The 22,590-nt window shown below is 38.3% G+C and overlaps 2 protein-coding genes across 3 annotated transcripts in view; one reads left to right on the top strand and one right to left on the bottom strand.

Moving 5' to 3' along the window:
* LRWD1 (leucine rich repeats and WD repeat domain containing 1) overlaps positions 1 to 7,114 on the bottom strand; it is a 32,364-nt gene extending 25,250 nt beyond the window's left edge. Inside the window, exon 1 of one of the 2 annotated variants that reach the window (XM_087717228.1) lies at positions 6,973 to 7,114. The gene's annotated coding sequence lies outside the window, so the exon portion shown is untranslated. The remainder of the gene's footprint in view (positions 1 to 6,972) is intronic. The other variant, XM_087717229.1, reaches the window with a different exon arrangement.
* On the top strand, positions 7,087 to 18,815 carry ALKBH4 (alkB homolog 4, lysine demethylase). The gene is made up of 3 exons (XM_087717230.1): positions 7,087 to 7,218; positions 12,685 to 12,882; positions 14,953 to 18,815. The coding sequence occupies exons 1-3, from the start codon at positions 7,087 to 7,089 to the stop codon at positions 15,607 to 15,609; spliced, it is 987 nt and encodes a 328-aa protein (XP_087573356.1). The 3' UTR covers positions 15,610 to 18,815.
* The last annotated feature ends 3,775 nt before the right edge of the window (positions 18,816 to 22,590 follow it).

Consider the following 22,590-nt stretch of genomic DNA (forward strand, 5'->3'; position numbering starts at 1 on the left):
AAATACTATATGAGGGATGTTGAGTAAAGACCAAGACGCCCAGGAAAGGGAGGAGTCAACAGTAGACATGGAGGAAAAAACTGAGGTGAAGATTCAGAGAATAAAAGAAGACAAGGAAGAGATAACAATGAAAATAACAGTGACTGATAAATTAAACCAGGAGGAAAATATATTAAGAGAGTTGAAAAGAGAATTGGAGATACAGGAAGATACTTTTGAAAGGGAGACAGAGGTCTGGGCAGAAATTTTGGAAACTAGGCCCTGAAAGAGGGTAGAGATGGGAGAAATACCTACATCGAACAGCCAAAAAATAGATGCAGACAGAGACAAAGATCCAAGAGAGGAATATGGAAGTCAAAAAAAGCATAGCAATTGAAGTATTAAAGTGAACAAGAGGCAATGGATAGATGATTTCTTTTTAATGTTATTGTTCTGATTTGCTTTTGTTTTTTTCTCTCTCTCCTTTCCTTTTTTAGGCAGATGACATGACTAGAAGTTAGGAAGGATCAAAAGAAAATGTCTTTTAATAAAGGGTGACATAACTAAAAGTTAGAATAAGAGATAGAAATAAGAGAAAGAGGGAATGTTAATGTATACATTTTTATATAATAAAATAAGAGCAATAACAAGAGAAGACATGGACTAATTAAATAATGAGATTGCAACTTAATTTAATTATGTATTAATGTTAGAAATGTACAAGTTGGTTGAATGTAATAATTATGTTTAATTTTTTTTAGTTTTATTTGAATTAGAATGTATGACATCCAGGTGCCACACTGTTCACGCACTGATATGTTTGTAAAGTAAAAAAAAAAAACCTTAAAAGAAGAAGAAATTCTGATCAATCTATTAATATATCTAATTAATGAGATTTAACAATGTTCTCTTGAAAGAGAGTTTTAATTTACAGGTAGTCTTAACAAAGGTAATTGGGACTGGAATTACCATAGCTAAGTAACAGGCATAAAGCACAATTTCACATAATCACACCACTTAGTTATAGAAATTCCAGAAGCCATCATTAAGTGACTTGGACTTGGACTTAATCTTCGTAAATGTCAACGTCCATAAGGCAGTGACCGTTGCATTGTGAAGGCCAGGGGCAGGACGTCACGGATTACAGCACGCCATTGACTCCGATTTAGGGCGGCTTGTTGGGCATCGGTTATCGAGAAATGGAGTGGTTGAAGATCGTGAGCCACTTGGGATATCCACGTTTTCTTTGGGGCATTTCGTGCGATTTTCCATCCATCCGGTCGCAGCGAGTTAATCGATCGGTAAGGTAATCGGCTATTGTCCATACGGCAAACGTGTCCAAACCATCTAAGTCGTTGTCTTCTTAGGTAAAGTTCGATTGTAGTTTGGTTTTTACACAGCTGCAATACCGTTTCGTTTTTCCATCGGTCCCGTAGAGTTATGTGCAGAATGTTGCGCAGGCATCTTAGCTGGAATCGTTCTAATAGGTTCAGGTCGCTTTTAAGTAAAGTCCACGATTCCGAGCCGTACAGTAAGATTGTGCGGATGGAAGCATTAAATATCCTCATCTTGGTCGCAATCGTCACGTCATTTTGGCTCCACAGGCACTTCCTTAAAGAGGCGAATGCGGCTGTAGCATTGCCAATGCGGCTTTTGATGTCATTTGTAGCCACTACACGTTGGCTGTCGATGATCGACCCCAAATATTTAAATGTTTCTACTCTTTCGATAGGGTTGCCTTCGAGGTGCAGTTGAGCTGGTTGAGTGCCCGCGAAAATGAATTTGGTTTTGGCACCATTTATCACCAGGCCGAGCTTGTTAGCATTTGCTTGTAATGCATCCAGGGTATTTTGGGCGGTTTGGGCTGTTTCAGCAAAGAAGACGATGTCATCAGCATAAACCAAGTCCGTGAGAGACAACTGATCATTAAGTGAGGAATGTGTAGGTCCTTTTCTATGCTTATTCCAGAGGTGGGTTGCTCCCAGTTCAGTCCAGATTGGGCGAACTGGTAGTAGCAGCGGCAGGAGGCTCCGCCCACCCACTTGGAGCCTTCTGCGCATGTGCAGAAGCACCACACACGACGATTAGTCGAAAAATTGGCAACCCACCTCTGGTTTATTCCATACTTTCAAAACAATACTTATTATTGAATGGTCTATTATACATTGCATTTTTTCTGCATACATCAGACTGAAGATTTATACATTCTATCTGGAAGTCTTCCTTCTTCCATAGAAGCAATCCAACAATAAATTTTTATAATCCAATCTGTTACCCAAATTAATCAAGTAGCTTAGTTACATAATTTACATTTGGATATTGTTAGTTCACCATGTTCTTTTGAGTCTTCAAAAAACTTAAACCATATTTTGGGTTTTTTATTAGACCATAAAAATCAATCATTTAGAGTCTTTTCCTCAATTCTTTTTAGAGATTATTTGGATCAAAAAGTTGGGCCTTGCAAAACGTTCAGTTTTACTGCTGTGATTCTTCCCAACAGGTCAGTTTCAACTTTTTCCATTTTGAAATGCCTTCCATTGCATTTTTCAAATCTGGAAAATATAATACTCATTGTGAGGAGACTGCAAGCTAATGGTCTCCAGTAGGTTTAGAGTTCTGGGAGACAAGAGAAATCCATTTTTGCTCATACTGCAGTTGACATCTTTCAAAAGGATACTGGTTCCCATACTTTCTTTTCTAATCCGCTTCAGAAATGGCTTGTTAATTGCTTTTCAGTTATCAGGAACCTTTGGATTAAGGCGTTTTACAGTACTGTGTAAAATTTTCTTCAATTCTTAGTGAAAGAAGCTTTAAATACAAATTTGAGGACCTAAGTTATTATTTTTTAATAATCATTAAACAGATGATTAGAACATTGATTTTGGAAAGTAGAAAGGTGGATTTGAAATAGGATTTGAAATTACTATTTTCTAACGGGAAAATGTTTTTGTTTTGAATCTCTTAAAAAACATAGGATGGAACTTTGAAAGTTAGACATTAGAGGAAACCATAAGGAACTAAAGTTTACAATTAAAGGAGAAAACTTTCTCTTTACTATTATTTTATTTATTTTTTCTTTCTTTTTTTTTCTGTACTCTAAGTGGATTCTGTTGTTTTTATGCTTTGGAAGTCTCCTTCTCCAGATCATGCTTGAAGAATGGTGCAAGGTAGCTTTGGTAAGAAAACTACACCCTGCATAGGCTGAGCGTGCCTGGCAGTAGAAGAGAAAAATGCTGAAGTGGGGTGCTTTGTGCCAGGGAGTGGGATAAGACCACTTGGGCTTTGTCAGGCCAGGGGCTGAGATCTCCTGGATCTGGTAGGATGGAGCAGACCAAGGCCTTCTGGGCTTGGCAGGATAGGGAGCAGGCTGGAATCTTCTAACCATAGCAGCTTCACATGCACAGGTGGGCCAAGTGGGTGGCTGAGATGGGAGGATAGGTGGTGGTGGGTAACTGCAGTGCCCTTGCAGTCATAAATACAGGTAGACTACCAAGCACCCATGACCACTGGAGGTGCTGCAATAGCTGTAACTTTGGGCACAGGTAATAAGTCTCTTTGTTCAGTACCGTTGCAATTTAAAATGGTTGCTGAATGTATGGTAGCAAATCGAGGAATATAAACACACATATACATTTATGTATATGCAGGTATCTGAAAGCAACAATTAGCCATTAGCTAGTTTTTCCTATCATCTTTTAATTTTTGTATGTTCTTGTAAATCTTAATATATTGTTTCTATACAGTGACATTTGTACAATATTGATTGAAAATTATTAACACTCTACTGTTTAGGTAACTTAGACTATTGTTAATAAAAAGAGGTATTTCAATTATTTACAATTTAGAATGTCAATATTAATGAGAGTAAGATTTTTTAATTTTAATCTGAAAATGAATATAGGCAGCTCTAGGTAAGATACTTAAGAGATTTTCCTGAATTAAAAAGCTTACAACACAAAATTTAGATAATATATTGGATCTTACTTATAAATTACAGATGATATGATTCAGAAAATGAACAAGTCAAAGATTATGTAGTTCAATGAATGCAGAATCCAAACATTAAAAATATGCAAACATAGGGATAACAAAGGAAAATAGATAATATACCATCAGTATTACACATAGAGAGAAATGGCATAAGATGTCCTGTTGGTGGTATATTACACAGTGTTGAGTGCCAAAATAGATAATGCATTTTGTAAAAATGGCTGGAAATGCAATATCAGATTGGATCGTTTTTTTTCTTCATATTTGATGGCAATGCTATAAAGCCAACAATTTTGGAAAATGATTTGTAACAAAAGGAAACAATGTTGCATTTCGCTTTTCAACCTATTATTTTTACAATTAATATCCATTGTTTAAATTAAAATAAGTAAAAATACAACATGGTGAGGGATGGAATATTCTATTTACACATCAATGATTTCCACATTTTGTTAAAGAAACTTAAATCATAATAGTGATATACAGGCAATCTGGACCCAGATCAACACCTGAAGCTATACCTGTGACTGGAATTAAAACTGAAACCAGGCCACAGAGAAATATAACCCAAGCAGAAAAATACTTGTCTCAAACAATGCTCAGGATCATTAATTTGTTTCTAATCTCTATAAATAGATATCATCCCAACTCTGTCCAAATTCCTTCCAAGTCCAGAAGCCATACTTTTGCTAACATATGTAAAGAGCTTCCTAAAGCTTCTAAGATGCTTTCTTTAGTTTTCTACTAACATTTTCCAATACTTCATTATCTTTATCAGAGAGACAAATGTTTTTTTTAGCTGGCAGTTCAAAGTTATGGCTGAGGAAACAAGTTTCTGAAAAAAATATTACACCTCTTTTCCACAGAAGGAAAAAAGGTGATAGATAAGATAGATAGATAAGATAGATAGATAGATAGATAGATAGATAGATAGATACATACATACATACATACATACATATATACATACATACATACACGCACGCATATATCCATCATTTAAGGAATCAGAAGAATCTACAATAGCTAACATAAAATTGAATGAGAGAATATTACAGAAGAAGCATAATTCAAAATAAATAATAGGCTATTAAAGTGGGCTCAAACTAGAATGAATATTAATAAAGATGAATGCAAAGTTCTTCACTTACAAAAAAGAAATAAAATACACACATACATGATCTCTTGACCATACTAGAACATATGAAAAAAATTTGGGAATGTTATTTGTAAACTATATATGAATCAACATGATAACAGCTCCAAAGGGAAATGCAATTCAGAATGCATCAACAGAAGCAGTTGCCAAAGCAACTATATTCGGCCTTCCTCAGACTCCACTTCATGTACAGTGTCCAGTTGCAGATGCTATATTTTAAGAAGATTCACAGAAACAAATAGAAATGCAAAATGAATGATCAAAAACTAAAAATTTAGTTTTATACCTGAGGGAAATCTGTACTGTATGTTTATTCCCAACAGAAAACAACTGAAAGCAATTATCAAGCAATAGAATGAAGAAGGTTGATCAACAGTTGGTCAGAACTTAAAACACTTCATAGTGCAAAAACATGGAATAAGAATCTTTAAATGTCCAGTTACAAAAAAATTAATGTAAGAGAGTTTGACAGTAAAAATATTTATCCCTCAAAAATGGTGGGCTTCCATTGACTCAATGTTTACAGAAAGAGGCTGAAGGGCCATAGTTCAGGAATATTTTAATTCAAATTCCTAAACTGAACAAGGATTTGATGTTAATGGTCTTAACAGTCCCTCTCACCTCTTTGATTTTCATTTTGCTTACCCCCTGTACATTGCCTTATATAGATTTTCAGAAATTCATGGCTGAAACACATATTTATACATGCATGTATTATATTAGCACCACCCCTATATTATGGACCTTTAAAAAATTAATCTCAGCTCTAACAGTCTTACATATCTGGATAGCAATTCTGGACATACCAGAAAAGCATCAAAAGACAGGGAATGAGTAGAATTTGGGTTAAAATGAGGGAGCGTTTCCAGTTTTGGGAAGCGTTGTCATCATAATTGGGTATTTTGATTTCCAGGTCATTTATAATAGCCGACTTGTGCCAAAATGATGGGCACCTTTGACTCCCCTGTTCCCAATAAAAAAGGGCTTTGTGTGTGTGTTATTACTGAAACTAACTAAATCAGAGAATAGGCAATTTCAAAGGTATGGGGAGGGGAATAGAACATGCCTAAGCATCTTGGAGAAGGCGGCTTATTTTTTAAGAGCAGTTTTCAACTACGATGATGTATACCTGAGGTGGCGGAACAGCAGGGAGATGCCGAAAAGGAAAAAACCGACCCACTTATCTCTGAGGCAAACCTCAATCTGAAATGAGATGGAAGAGGGAAAAACTGCATGTCCGTCCCCCCACCCCAAAAAGGGGGGGTTATTGTTTCAAAAGGAAAATGAGCAGCTTAGAGGGTCTGGTTGCCGCCTCGTCTTCCTAACACCCTACTGAACAATGGGGGGAAAAAACCTCTCTCCTCCGACAGACCGACATCTACCAATATGTAAACAAAATTACACATCATCTCACTACGGAGGGACAGATTTTATTAAAAAAAAAAAAAAACGAGCCCGGAGAGAAAGAGGCGCCGTGTGGCGGCGAAGAGGAAAACCGGAGAGGGGAGGGTAAGGCAGGAGAGCAGCGGCATCTTTAAATGCTCGGCCGGCCTCGGGACCACAATTCCCATCACGCCCCGGCAGGAGGCGAGGATGCCTTTCTTAGAAACAAACCGCGCAAAGCGCTGCTGGGAAGGCGAGTTTCCCGCCAACAACATCGCTCCTTCAAGTCAAGGCGGCCGGTAGGGCCTTGAGGAGAAAAGTCCAAAGAGGGAGGCGGCTCGCCTCAATATTTCCCGCCGGGCGCGCGCTCGCTTAACGCCCCATCGGCTGCCGGCCCCTTGTCCCCACGCCCCCGGGCTCCGTGCCAGCCCATCTCTCGCCGTGCTCGGCCTGAGCCTTACCTCAGGCGGGCGCCAGAACCTTCTGGTGCTGCTTCTGCTGCCACCGCCGAGGCTCGCCGAACCGGAAGCGCGGAGGGGGGCCGACGGCGGCAAAAGCTACCGGGGTCGGGTAGGATGGCGGCTGCTAAAAGGCGAGGAGGAGGAGGAGGAGGAGCAGAAGATGGGGCCGGCCTCGGAGAAGCCAGGGGTTGCGGGTGCAAGGGGATCCGCTCTTGCCTGCTCTGCGAGGCCGCCCCGCCCCCGCAGGTAACCCACGCGGCCTCAGAGAAGGGGTGGAGAAGGGGGTGGGAATTGAAGGGTGGGAGGGGGAAAGTTTGAAGCGGGTGGTGGTCGTCGCCCGAGCTTCGGCGTAAGAGTGGCTCTGAGGACGTGCAGAGTGCTCGTCTCTCCAAGAAAGGGAGGAAGGGTATCCTAAGCCGAGTTTACTACAGAGGGAAGAAGTTCCCACTTCAGGTTGCCGTCGTATTTTTTAAACATTGTATCTTTTAAAAATCCATTTTACTGTTATATATTAGGAAAGTTCAAAAGGATAAGTGGCAATTTCAGGCAGGCAAATTTGGAGCAATGGAGGAGAGATGGAAAATCTTACAAAGAAACTTCCCAAACTCCAGTGAACATCCAGAAAAGTCTTATCCAACACAGATGAATCTTCTGTCCAAGTATTGCCTTACCCATTGTATTTCTTCTTCCCCTCAAATGTTACCTATGATCCTAGCCATCAACGGATTGCCTAGACTTTATTTATGCTTTGGCAAATTGTGTGAACTCAGTCCAGAAGCTCAAACCTTTTAGGAATTTGATAACAAATATATTTACAACCCAAGGTTAGGAAATACAAAGGTTGCCAAATCATTTTTTTCGATGATTTTATCTAGACTATAATTATATGTATTCAAATCCAGAAAGCCTTAAAATGGGATCAAATTATTTCAGTTATGGATCATCTGCAATAATTGGGAACATAACTAAAATAGTATTGAAGTAGTTAAGTATTTTAGACAATTCATGGAAAAGAATATTTTCATTAATAAAATTAAAGAAAGGTTGACATGAATGTGTTTCATTCTACAAAAACAACAACAACCAAAACAAACCATGTGTATATTCATATGACACAGCTTGAGGATCGATATGATGAATTTAGCAGGATTCTGATACAGATAGTCTATTTTCTCCTGTTCTTTCTGCTAAGGCAAAAAGCTGAAGAAAAATTGTGTTTTGTCAGAATTAGGAGGCCATTATTGTGAATAGATTTGTTCTTTCTAAATCATCTTGTTTTGTTTGGAGCAACATGTTCTTTCAAGTAACTATCATGTTTCCAGCAGATAGGATATATCCTGCCTTGATCCCAAAGCCAGCAGTCTGCCCATTGTTTTAAGTATCAGTTTTTTTAGAATTTTAAATTAGTACCAAAGAGATACAAAATTACAAACCTCACTGAGGCTATGAACATCCATGATGATACTGGATGATTTTCTGTCAGATTCATCTACGGTATCAGTTGTAAAATGGAGGAAGAGAGAGGGCAAATTATTTATTCATTCATCGTATATTGTTCTAACTTTTCACAAAGCTGAATAGTTTTTAAATAGTGAACATTAATACAAATAAAAAGGAAAAATATACACAAGTTGGCTTGAAACTCAAGAAAACTAAGATCATGGCATCTGGCCCTCTCAATTCCTAGTAAATAGATGGGGAAGAAATTGAGGTAATGACAGATTTTATTTTCCTGTGCTCCAAAATCACTTCAAATGGGGGCTACAGCCAAGAAATTAAAAGACGCTTGCTCCTGGGGAGGAAAACTATGGCAAATCTAGATAGCATACTAAAAAGCAGAGACATCACCATGCCAACAAAAGTGTATATTGTAAAGGCTATGGTTTCCCCAGTTGCAACGTATGGCTGTGAAAGTTGGACCATAAGAAAGGCTGAGCGCCAAAGAATGGAGGCCTTTGAACTATGATGCTGGAGAAGACTCCTGCAAGTCCCATGGACTGCAAGGCAATCAAACTGGTCAGTCCTAGAGGAGATCAACTCTGACTGCTCTTTAGAAGGCCAGATCCTGAAGATGAAACTCAAGTACTTTGGCTACCTTTTTTCAGAGAGCTTTCAGACAACTTTCAGAGAGCTAACCAGATGACCACAAAGAATTTAAATCCTTCCATTAGAACTAATGAAGGTTTTTGGATGAGAAGCAAAATGTTTTCAAAGAAAAAAAAAAGTCCAGTTGCCTTTTGGAAAATGCACCATTGGATAACCATGACCTGAATGATTGAGAATCTCCATAGATATTGCAACTTGTTCACACAATAATAAGGAAGCTGGTAGCCATTTCTATCTCCATTTACTGGTCTAAGCTGTCCCTTTTTCGCAGAAGAGAGAAGTGCTAATTCCTCTACATTAAAAAGAAAAGAAAGAAAAGTTGATTCTAACTGCTTAGAATTGCTTCTATATAGACATCTCAATTGAAGATAATAGTATTGACTAGAATCCTTGCGTGGTCACTTTCATATAATAAAGGTTGCTAATTTGAACAATGAGAGGGTGGTTCTTTGAATTTATCATTTCAAGTTCTGATTGTTGTTAGAGTCTGATACTTGGCCACAGTATCATCCCACTACTCAAAGAATAAAATAGCAAGGTATTACACTGGTTTCTGACTATATTGTAATAAATATTTGAGTCACGGAGAGCTGGCAGGACCTCCACATCACAAAACTGTTTTTTTCAAGGGGAATACAACCCTATCCAGAGCAAATTTAGGATATGAGAATGAGCCAGATACTCACTTATGAAGAACTATTCTGCCCCATGGGCTTTAATTTCATTTGTTGTGATCGGCCTAACTCTTTATAGTGCTGTGAAGTGCTAAGTCAGGTCTGGGTATGGTTAGTTTTATTAGCATAGTGGTTATTCTCAATCCTGAACTGAAAAAATTACTTTTTAGAAGCTTCAGGCAGATGTTAAAGAGCAGAAAAAGAGAGAAGACTTGCATAGCACATATGGGAGGAACCAAAAGGCCAGGCCATAGAAAACACTCCATCCAGATCTTAAGGCAACTGGTACTGTTTTTGTGCATTGCCTAGTCCTGAATCCCAGTCAACACAATCCTTTTTCTCTAGGATCCTCTGTGGCTAGAAATCTAATGTCTTTTCCACGTTCAGAATGTAGGTAACCCTCAACTTACAACCATTTGTTTAGCAATTGTTTGAAGTTACAACAGGGGTGAAAAAAAGTAACTTATAACCGATCCTCACACAACTATCAGCATCCACATGGTCACATAATCTTGATTTAGGTACTTGGCCACCAGTTTGTGTTTATGGCTGCAGCATCCCAGGATCACATGATTGCCATTGTGTCCTCCCCAGCCAGTTTCTGACAATCAAAGTCAATGGGAAAACTAGATTCACTTAATGACTATGATTTGCTTAATGAAAAAAGCCATAAAATTGGATATGATCATGTGATGACTCACTTAATGACCACATTAAGGAGTTCTGGGTCCTAATTATAATTGTAAGTTGAGGGCTACTTGTAATCACATTTGATCTTGCAGAATGTTACCCAAGTAATTTCACCAGACTCTATCCAAGTGGTATCTAAGCCCAAGGATTTGCAACGTAGTGAAGAACCTTGCAAAAAATATAATGGTGTTTGAGTCGATATTATTGTGGGAGCTTAGAATAGACTGCTTGAACTGCCAGAGATGAATGAGACTTTTTTGTGACAAATGACCAAACCTTTAATGAGATATCTTAAATACCCTTACATTTGCTGGAAATCTTATTCTGCCAAAGGTTAGAGGTCTAACAAAATGCTCTCCTCTCTTGCCGAGTACATAAAGGACAGAACAAGGAGATTTGTTATATTTAATGATAATAATTTTATTTTTGTCCTGCCCCTGGAAAATATTTGTATTCCACTGTTTAAAATACTGAACCAATAGTTTAAATAACCTGTTAATTTTAAATGTGCTGTTGTTTATTATTCTTAATTTGTTAATTTGTCCCTATAGTTTGATTCAATATGGAACATAATTCTTAATTTTCTCAAAATTACATCTTTACGCATGGGATATAAATTACATCATTATAATATCAGCTCTTGAATTCTGCTAAAAGAAACATTGTGAAAATAAAAGATTAATTATACAACACATTTATGTGCCTTTTAAAAGAATAGGAAACTGGTTATCTTAAAACATTTAGAACATACTCAACAAAACTATGGCATAAGCCAAATTACCAAAGCCCATCTTCAAAATGTAATACCAATTATAGGTAGTCCTCAAGATATAACCATGATGGAGCCTGCATATTTGTCACTTATTGCCTTAGCTATTAAGCAATATTACCTCACTTAAATACCCCTACTCTCCCTGATGCAACTCTTAAATTAATGCAAGGGTTGTTAAGTGGAGTACAGGTAGTCCTTGACTTACAACCACAATTGAGCCTAATTGCTAAGTGAAACATTTGTTACGTGAATTTGCCCCATTTTACGATCTTTCTTGCCACCATTGTTAAGTGAATCACTGCCCTTGTTAAATTAGTAGCACGGTTGTTAAGTGAATCTGCCTTCTCCATTGACTTTGTTCAGAAGGTCACAAAAGGGGATCAGATGATCCTGGGATACTGCAACCATGATAAATATGAGTCAGTTGCCAAACCTTTGAATTTTGATGACGTGACCACAGGGATGCTGCAGCGGTCGTAAGTGTGAAAACGATCATAAGTCACTTTTCTCAGTATGTTTGGTCACTAAATAAACGGTTGTAAGTCGAAGACTACCTGTACAAGCTGCTTCAGGGATAGGAGTTGCCTGCCCTGGACCTCTCAAGGCTTATCCTATCCCTTAAGGCACCCATGCTCCACTTCCTGCCCCTCACGTCCTTCCCATCCAGTGAGCAAGAGAGATCCAAGCCAGCTGTAGAGCTTACAAGCCTTTAGCTGTCTTCCCACCCAGAAAACCTGGCACAACTCTGCTCTTTTGCATTAGGTTCTACTTTTGCAATACTGCATGGTGGTTTTTTTGTTTCATATTTTTAAGGAGGTTCCATTTCTTTATGGTGTTTATGGAGCCTCCTTAAAATTACAGGTGCCTGAGAATTAACACCTGCGTTGTTAGAAGGCTATGTCTATAAATCCTGTAATCAGGGCTGAATGCCTCTCTCTGAAGCTTCAAAAAACAGAAAGATACATTGGGTATTGTTGGGCTCTGGAGCAGGCTGAGTCCTGCAAGTTCCTGAGTGGGAAAGAAACTGGAGGCTCCAGACAGCCTATTCTCCCCTTCCTTGCTGAAAGTTGCAAACTCCAGAGGCCTGATCTCCCCTTGGTTGCTCATTGAGAAGGAAGATGGAGGCTTGGGTAAATAAGTGGCTGCAGGAACCCAGCGGGGTGGGATAGGGGGTGAGCACTACAGCATCCCTGGGTTGGCCATAAGGGCAAATGATTGTGGTGGCACTGCAGTTGATGTAACTTTGAAACTGGGTCATAAGTAGCTTTTGGGCCTGTGTTATAACTTTGAATGGACACTAAAAGACGTGTTGTAAAGGAGTAGCTTTAATATAACACGAAGGAATTCTGCACATTTAAGCAAGTGATTAGAAGGCTGTATTTCTGCAAACTAGAACATTTGACAAATAGCAAACGTGAAGATCACATTCGGTTACTAGTTTCTCCTCTCACATTTCCATTTTTTCCTCAGAAAAGTGCAAACTTTATTTACTGCCCACTGACCGGCTTCGCTGTGGGAGAGAAACAATCAGAATTTGAAGGCTGGGCTTTCCAGTTTCCAGGAGTTTTTTTGCTGGAAGACTTTATAAACCCAAATGAGGAATATCAAATGGTTGAACTAATGGATCGGAGCACATGGAAGCCTTCACAATCTGGCCGAAGAAAACAGGTCTTGCCTCAAACTTGAATTGCTCCTTAGTTTGGGACATAGGGATGGGGTCAACTTTCAGTGTTTATCTTTGGATATTTTTATTTGGTTTGTGAGTTCTTCCTTCTATTCTCTTTCCCTGTGATTTTTTTTTCCCAAAAGAAAAAGTCAAAGCGACAGAGAAATGTTAGTAGCATCTGTGGTGCAACCACTTTCATTCTGTTTTGATCATGATAAGTACTTGGTTTATTTTATCAGGGTTTATTCAATCCAGTTTACTTGGTTTACATGAGAAAATGAATTATGAACACACCATAGGCTGTATTTGCATAACAGATGGTTGAACAGAATAACAGAGTTGGAAGGGAGCTTGGAGATTTTTTTAATTAACAGATTGTTGGAAGGATCTTGTAGATCTTCTAGTCCAACCCACCACCAAGCAGGAGACCCTACACCATTTCTGACAAATGACAGCCCAATCTCTTCTTGAAAGCTTCCAGTGTTGGAAAATCTACAACTTCTGGAGGCAAGTCAACCCACAGATTGTTTTAATTCAGGAAATTTCTTGTTAGTTCTAGGTTGCTTCTCTTCTTGATTAGTTTTCATCCATTGCTTCTTGTCTTGCCTTCTAATGTTTGGAGAATAGGTTGACACTCCCCCTCTTTTTTCTAGCAGCCCCTTAGATATTGGAAGACTATCATGTCAGTTTGTGATGCAGTGTGTTATGCAAATCACCTTCTACAGAAGTCTGTGTGTTTGCTTATCTTTCAACAGAAACAGCAGTGAAAGGGAGAAAAGCTAGAACAATATTTTTTTTAGGTGAAGGAATAGCTGCACTGAGAAAAAAAAGGGAAACAAAACTGAGCTAAAGATGCATAATTCAAATCTCATTGTCAGAAAATCTCTAGACATGCTTAAGCAAGTCTTTTTTATTGCCATTTGACCTATTAAAATTAGCTATCATAAAGTCAATTAAGAAAAGAAAGAGCAAAGGGGTGGAAAGAAAAATATCCAACCACTACAGAAAAGTAACGTATGTTTCCTTGTAGTTGCAAAACTACTCATAATAAGCAGATATTTAAATAGGAAGTAGAGCAAGAGTTACAATTTGATTATGTGCAACCAAGTCAGTGTTAAACTCATCACAACCATATAGATTTTCTTTGTGACAATATGTCCTGAATGTGACCCTTTTAGGCCACCTATCACCATTGTAACTCAGTCCATCGAACTTGCTCCTGGTCACTCCTCTACTTTCACCTTTCCTCCCAAATATAGAGTTCTCCAGAGAAATAAATGTTCACATAATGTGTCCAAAGTATGATAATTGGAATTTGGTTATTTGTAACTTGAATGAGAAACAAATCCTAGTTTGCTTTGTTTGAAGATGCATTTGTTTGTTTTCTTGGTTGTTGATGGTGTTTCTTAAGAAAGCAAATTGAGGGCAGAAATTTCTTAGGTACTAGCCAGTTAAGCAATCAATAAATATTCTTCAGTTGTTAAACAGGAAATGTTTCAGGTAGCAATTTCAGGAGAAATTAAAGCACAATTAATCACCAGGATAAAATCCCTGCAATATGTTGATGCTTGACTGATTATACTGCCATATTGCCCAAAATCATTGATAGTCTGACATTTTAAACCATTAAACAGATGCAAAACAGATATAAATTCTTATACTGAAATCGAGTTTTCCTGTATAAATATTTATGGTGGATTTTGTTTTGAAGATCATTTGTAGTAAGAGATACCTCTTTTAAGATGATATTTTCTACAATGTATGCAGAAACCAAATATTTTAAACAGATTTGTTTTCAAAATTAGTTTTAGATATACAATATATAATTTTAATTAAAATTATAGCCAAGAGTTTGTTGTTCAGGAAACAGCACTGTTGGACTGTGTTTGTCAATCTCAACTAGAATCTTATCAATTAATATTCTAACCCTGTTATTGCAGGTGGTGGACTAAAAATAGCAGCCTAAGCCTGCATTTTTTTAAGCGATGCAATCTGAGTTGGGGATTTCATTGCTCTCAGTGTTCAACTTTTAATTCAACCCTCCTCAAATATTCTTTGTTCTTTTTTAATAGGACTATGGCCCCAAAGTGAACTTCAAAAAGCAGAAATTGAAAGCTGGCAATTTTTCTGGGTTGCCCAGGTTCAGCAAGGAGATCGTGGCCCGAATGAGAAAATATCCAATTCTTGAAAGTTTTTCTCCTGTTGAGCAGTGCAATTTAGATTATGATCCTGAGAGGGGATCTGCTATTGACCCACATTGGGATGACTGGTGGCTATGGGGAGAAAGGCTGGTGAGTTTAAACTTGCTCTCAGATACCGTACTTTCCATGTCCTGCGACTCAGAGGACAATGTCCAGTTATTTCCTCTAGTTCTTCACAAAAACAAGCAGATGCACGGGTATAAATCTCCTGATATTTCTCAAGATTACCCGATTCAAGATTGCAGTCTTCTAGAAAGACTAGAAAGCACCTGTTGTTCACCCACAAAGTTAGTCCCACTCAGAGAAATCCTTGTGGCGATTCACCTACCTCAGAGATCACTTGTCGTTCTCAGCGGAGCTGCTCGCTACCAGTGGAAGCATGCCATTTATCGCAACCATATTAAAAGTCGTCGCATATGTATCACCTTCAGAGAATTGACTGCTGAGTTTGGTCTTGGAGGAGAACAGGAAGAGCTGGGTAACAATCTCTTGGACATTGCTCTAACATTCAAGGGATCACCTGTATAACCCCAAGGGGAAAGCATTGAGGCTTTTCTTTGGCTGCTGGATATTAACATTCAGGGATTTCATAAACCTGCTTCCTTATTTCCCTTCCCCAGAGCAAACTTATACAGCATTCATTAATCTTACAAGGGTGTTTCTCAAAGTTATATTCTAGAATTATTTACTTACTTACTTCCCCACTATAATTAAAATAATTTGAATTAATTTTTTAATCTACAGTGTGGCTCTCCAGATGTTTCTGAATTTAATTAATGTTAACAGTGAAGCGAACACGTGCATCTTTGGAATCAGAAGATTTCTTTTTAAAGTCTGTTTTCAGCTCATACTCTGTGGCTTATGTTTCAATGTTGGGGTACAGCACCCACAATCCTCTTCCTTAGCTGACTAACTTGGGCTGTTGAGAGTTGTAATTCACCATCTGGAGGACCGTAGGTTATATGTTCAAATGTATTAATTAAGAGTTAAATTTCTTATCCCTAACCCTGTTAAAATCATTAGTTTTAAGGGTGGGTATACATTCATTTCTCTTTTTATTTTATTTAACTCAAACTCAAAACTTCAATATAAGAGAAATAAATTAAAAACAGAGTTTATTAATCCTTCTCACAATTACGGCATTTGTCCAAGGATGCCATCCTTGATATATAACCAATAAAATATCTATTAATCACAGGATGATCAGTATCTAAGCTGATTTTTAAAATGTAGTGAATTCACATATGCATAAATACCAGAGCATTCATATTTTATCTTTACCTTCCAATCTCTATATCACAGAGTTCCTGGTATAGATTTTTTTTTATTAACCATTTTTTTTTAAAAAAAAGCAAATTAAAAAAAAATCATTAGAAAATTGAGAGGAAACAAAGCTGAACAAAGAAATGAAACCATAAATACATTATTTTGTGTTCTTCAAGTCGTTGACTCCTATTGACTGCCTGGACTTGTTGCTGCAGTTTTCTTGACAAGATTTTTGGAAGAGTTTCCCATTGCCGCCTTCTTGGGGCTAAGAGAGAGTGACAGGTCCAGGTTATCTAGTTGATTTTGTACCAGGCAGGACAAGAACTCAAGAGTTTCCTGGTTTTTAATTTGCTGCCTTAACCACTAAAGTAGGGGTACCGAACCCCTGAGCCGGAGCCCACCACCACGATTTGGCCCATTCAGAACTAAGCTGTGTGAGTGGTTGGGCACTTACACTCATGTCCATTTGTGTGAGCGGTGGGCATGTGCGCCTGCTGTTTGCACAAATGGAACTGCATACATTCATCCGTGTGCCTGCCACTCTCACATAACCATCCCCTCTGCTCCCCCAACCAGGTCACGAAGATGGATAGGTTGGGATCCACTGCACTGCAGTAAAGTGGCTCCCAATAGTCCTCATCCTTTTCTAACTAGGTTTATAGACACATGAATAAATTGATGCCACAATTCATTATCTTCCATAGCTGTTCTTAATTGTGTCCATTTTCTTTGTCCAAAAATAAAAAAAATGAAGTAATTTCATTCCCATGGTAGCACGGTGGTTAGAATGCATATTGCAGGCGAATTCTGCTGACCATCAGGGGTTCAGTCCTTACCACCTCAAGGTTGACTCAATCTTCCCAGCCTTCCGAGGACCCAGATTGTTGTGGGCAATATGCTCATTCTGTAAACCACTTAGACTTAGACAGTGCTGTAAAGCACAGAAGCAGTATACAAGTCTACATGCTGTTGCTAATGCTATTCTCAATAATATAAATGCAGTGAAGTGATTTGTAAAATATTATTTCTTGTGGAAAAAGATATAATTAAAAATCTGCTGAAGTTTCTTTAAACACTTTTTAATTGAAGTTAAATACTTTTTAATTGAAGTTAGTTAAACATGCAAGCAAAACAAAAGATAGATACATACATACATACATACATACATATCGGTACATGTGACTTATGACCGCAATTGTACCCAATTTTTTTCTGTTGCTAAGCAAGACAATGGTTAAGTGAATTTTGCCCCATTCTATGACCTTCCTTGCCATATTTTAAATGAATTACTGCATTATTGAGTTAGTAACATGGTTGTTAAATGAATCTGGCTTCCTCATTGACCTGGCTTGTCAGAAGGCTGCAAAAAGTGATTGTATGATCCTGAGAATTGCAATATGCCAGTTGCCAAGTGTCTGAATTTTGATCATGTGAGGATGCTGCAACAGTCAGGTGTGAAAAATGGTCATAACTCATTTTTCAGTGCTCTTGTAACTTTGAAGTCACTAAACAAATGATCATGTGTTGAGAACTACCTGTATGCGTACTTAAGGTATTTTGAATTTGTAGTTATATATACACAGGTAATCCTTAATTTACAACCACAATTGAATTTCTGTTGCTAAATGAGACAATTGTGATGTGAGTTTGCCCAGTTTAATGACTTTGTCACAGTTGTTCAATGAATCCCTGCAATTTGAGTTAGCACCATAATTAGCAGTTACTTATATACCGCTTCATAGGGCTTTCAGCCCTCTAAGCGGTTTACAGAGTCAGCATATTGCCCCCAACAACAATCCGGGTCCTCATTTTACCCACCTCGGAAGGATGGAAGGCTGAGTCAAGCCTGAGCCAGTGAGATTTGAACAGCTGAACTGCAGAACTTCAGTCAGCTGAAGTAGCCTGCAGTGCTGCATTTAACCACTACGCCACCTCGGCTCTAATTGTTAAATGTAATTGTTAAATGAATCTGGCTTCCTTGTTGATTTTGCTTCGGGAAGATCCCAAAAGGTGATCACATGACCTTAGAATACTGCAACTGTCATAAATATGAGCCAATTGCCAAGAGTCCAAATTCTAATCACATGACCATGGGGATGCTGCCAACAGAAAAAGTCACTTTTTTCAATACTGTTATAACTTTGAATGGTAACTAAACAAAAGGTTGTAAGTCAAGGACTACCTGTATGTGTGTCCATGTATGTATATTTTAGCTTGCATACCTACATGAGGTGCTGTATATAAGGGAACCATTCCTATTTGAATTTCATTAGATATCTGCTGCATATATGTACTTTTCATTGCTGCATATTCTTCGATTTTAGACTTCTTGTATTGATGGCCAGGGTCCCTCCCCCAATATTGTGTCAGATTGGTTTTTGCCACTATCAATATATAGGTTAATAAATTATGATACCTTTTACTTATGTTCTCTGGAATCATCCTAATAAAAATATTTGCTGTTTTAATTAATAATTTTCTGAATGTTTTGGTGTATTTCCTTTTAATAATTTAGTGGGTTTTTTTTTAGCATAACCACCATATATGAAAGAACATTCTTGTCGAGATGTTTCCAACATTTATTTATTGTTGAGGCATTTCCAACATGTAGTGCTAAAAAAGCAGTACAAAGGGTTTATTTCTTAACTACCGTAATGTAAAATATCTTCATGAAGAAAGTAGCATTTGTATTTATACAATTAACAAGATTTTTATAAGTACATGTCTTTGATAGATGATGAAATTATTGTATAGTATGCTTGTGGTTTTTCTGATACAGACTAGTTACTCCTAAATGTAGTCTAATTTTAGCTGTTATTATATACAAAGTATAATGTAACTTATTTACCGTATTTTTCAGACTATAAGATACTCTGGACTATAAGACACACATTAGCTTTAGAGGAGAAAAACAAGAAAAAAAAATCTGCCTCTGTGGCCCATTTGCCGTCACCGTGGCCCATTTGCCATTGCTGCAGCCCATTCGCCATGGCCTGTTTGCCGCTGTCGCCCATTTGCTGCCACCACAGCCCATTTGTTGCCACTGTGGCCCATTTGCCGTAGCTTCGGGCCATTTGCTGAAGCTTGTTTGCCATCCCTGGTTCACCATGAGCAGGCGGCGGCGGCAATAGGTGACATTGATCCCAACTATCTAGAACAGCTGATCAGTTCCACACCAACACCCCGCTGCAATATTCACTCTATAAGATGCACCACCCACTTTTGACAGGGGTGGGGGAGAACTGCGTCTTATAATCGGAAAAATATGGCTTGAGGAATGGCCCTATTTTCCATTATTACTATTTTTGTATTATTCAGGGAATATATCCCATTAGCATGAAACAACTATAGTACCATATTGCAGTAAATTCACAAAACTCATCTCCTATGCTTCCTTAAAACTGCAAGACTAAAATATGATTTATTCTTGTACAGGTAATCCTCGACTTACAACAGTTCACTTAGCGACACCACCACTGAAAAAGTGACATGACCATTGCAGCATCCCCATGGTCATGTAATTTACATTTGGATGCTTGACAACTGGTTCATATTTATGACGGCTGCAATGTCCTGAAGTCATGTGATATCTTTGATGACCTTCTGACCAAGCAAAGTCAATGGGGAAGCCAGTTTCACTTAATTGTGTTACTAATTTAACAACTGCAGCGATTCACTTACCAAATGTGGCAAATCGTAAAATGAGGCAAAACTCACTTAACACATTTCTCACATAGCAACATAAATTCTGGGGTTAATAGTGGTCGTAAGTCGAGCACTACCTGTATACTAGCAGATAAAACATGGCAAAACTGCAAAAGCAGGAAGCCAGGAGGATCTGCAGGAAGTCAGTCATGAAGGACTCCTTGGGAGGACTGGATGTCTCTGTAGTTAATGAGGTTAATTTGCTGGTGTCATTTGCACGATGTGGCTGCAGTATGCAAAACGTTCCAATGCATCCAGAGTTGAGGCTGGACATTAGGCATACAAATTTGAGACACCAGAAGGCCAAAATGGGCAAATTAATGATCAATAAGATTGATCAAATGAGAGTGAAAACAGCAGTCTGGATGCTGATAAGATCAGTTGCATTTTGGACAAGGAGACAGGGTGTCCACAGCAACTTTAAGATGTGTTCATCCTTTCCTTACATGTTGTTCAGAGGTGGGCTGCTCCCGGTTCGGGCAAATGGGTAGTAGTGGCAGCAGGAGGCTCCGCCCACCTGCTTCTGTGCATGCGCAGAAGAGTCACACGCGAGGGAGCACACCTGAACCGGTAGTAAAAAAATTGGCAACCCACCACTGATGTTGTTTCCTGAATCTCCAGTTCACTTTGCTGGGATTCTAGTTCAGTTTATCTCCTAGCTTCATCCTGCATTTTTGTAATCCTGCTTCAGGTTTGCATACAGTGCTTTAAGAGGGTTCTGCACAAGATACTTTGCCTAAAGTTGTGCGTTTCTGGAACAATTGCATAAATTAACATGGAACATCTATCTAATGATGTCTTATACTGTAAGAAGGCAACTCCAGAATAAGACTGGAGAATGGAGGAGAGATGGTCACAGAAGATAAAAGTGGTGGCTTCATTGTTTAGTGAGACCACAGAAAAGCTTTTTACAGTTCATATTTTACACTTTGAAAAGCCTTCTCAAACATTGGGTAATCCTTAGTGGTGGTGATTTGGATTTGTGAAAATAAAATAAAAATGATGGTAATAAAGGTTTTGGTGTCTTGTGTTATCATGTTAAAAGTCTTAATACTCAAGACATCAGTGGAACAAAGTGTAATTAATCAAACTTTCTTTTCATAAACGTTCAGAAATTCAGTTCCTTATACAAATGGCAAAAAAACACATCTCTGCAAAAGGTTTTTTTTGCTTCAAGTAGTAATCAGAATCTAGTACTATCTCTGATCAATATAGCAACCCCAAAACGAGATAAAAATTCCATTTCCCTTCTACATCTTAGCTGGCTTCTTCTTTCTTTCATTTTTTAAAAATATTCTTCTAGCTACTGTATACTCTCTGTAAGATAGTGGTCCCCAACCTTTTTGGGCCCATGGACTGGTAGCAGCAATGGCAACAGTAGCAGGGGGAGAGGGAACGGTTGCACATGTGCAACCTAATCCTGCGCCTGCGCAAATAAAGCTTTGTGCAGTTGCCCACCGATTGCAAGGCTCCATTTCCCAACAGGCTACGGACCGGAACTGGTTCACAGCCCCGGGAGGTTCATAACCTCTACTGTAAAAGAACCAAACCTGTGGCATTTAAGAGTAGGTCAAATTAATTCATTAAATTAATGTGCTATACAGAATTAAATAATATGTTGGTATTTAATAAACCATAGTTTACCAAGATATGAGACCAGTGTCCTTCCCTCCCTTTTCCTCTCCTTGCTAGGAATAGAAAATCAAATGCTGTACAGTCCCAAATGTGCTTTTTTTCAAGAGACAACTGGACTTTCTGGTTTTTTCTTTGAAGACATTTCGCTTCTCATCCAAGAGGCTTCTTCAGTTCGGGGTGGGGGTGGGGGGAGGAGCACCTTTGGGACAACCATGACTAAGAATCTCCATACTGTACAGTAGTGGTCTCCAACCTTGGCCACTTTAAGACCTGTGGACTTCAACTCCCAGAGTTCCTCAGCCAGCTTTGCTGGCTGAGGAACCCTGGGAGTTGAAGTCCACAGGTCTTAAAGTGGCCAAGGTTGGAGACCACTGCGTACAGTATTTTTATTTTATTTTCTTCTCATCTTATTCCATCTAAATTGAGTCACATATAATTTTTTTTAAAAAATATACTTGATAGCCATGTTCTTGGGCAATATTTGACGCAAACCTAAATTAGAGTTTACAGTTGGTTTGCTTGATTACACTGGGCTGCATATACTGTGGAATAGATTGTGCTAGATTTCAGCCCTGCTGATAACAAAGGACACGAGATTAAATTGTGGCTAGCTTGTCCCAATTATTGTAATGAAACTAAAGTGGAACTTAATCCAGATCCAATCAACTGCTCTAAGAAACTTTTTTTTAAACTACAGGAATATATGGCTCTTCTATTGCCATGTAAATATTGCATACAATCTATTTGTTGTACTGCAGTTTTCAGAGAATCTCAATTACCAGCTATAGATCAGACTTGTGATTTAGGCCTAATTTGAAGATACACAAATACTCACACCATCTCCAATACACATGTTATTTAAATCATTAATGACAAGAGATTAAAAAAAGCAGTACAAAAGTT

The sequence above is a fragment of the Thamnophis sirtalis genome, unplaced genomic scaffold (genome assembly GCF_051295495.1).
Source record: "Thamnophis sirtalis isolate CommonGarterSnake01/CBP01778 unplaced genomic scaffold, rThaSir2_p1.2 scaffold_6, whole genome shotgun sequence".
NCBI classification, from domain to species: Eukaryota; Metazoa; Chordata; class Lepidosauria; order Squamata; family Natricidae; genus Thamnophis; species Thamnophis sirtalis.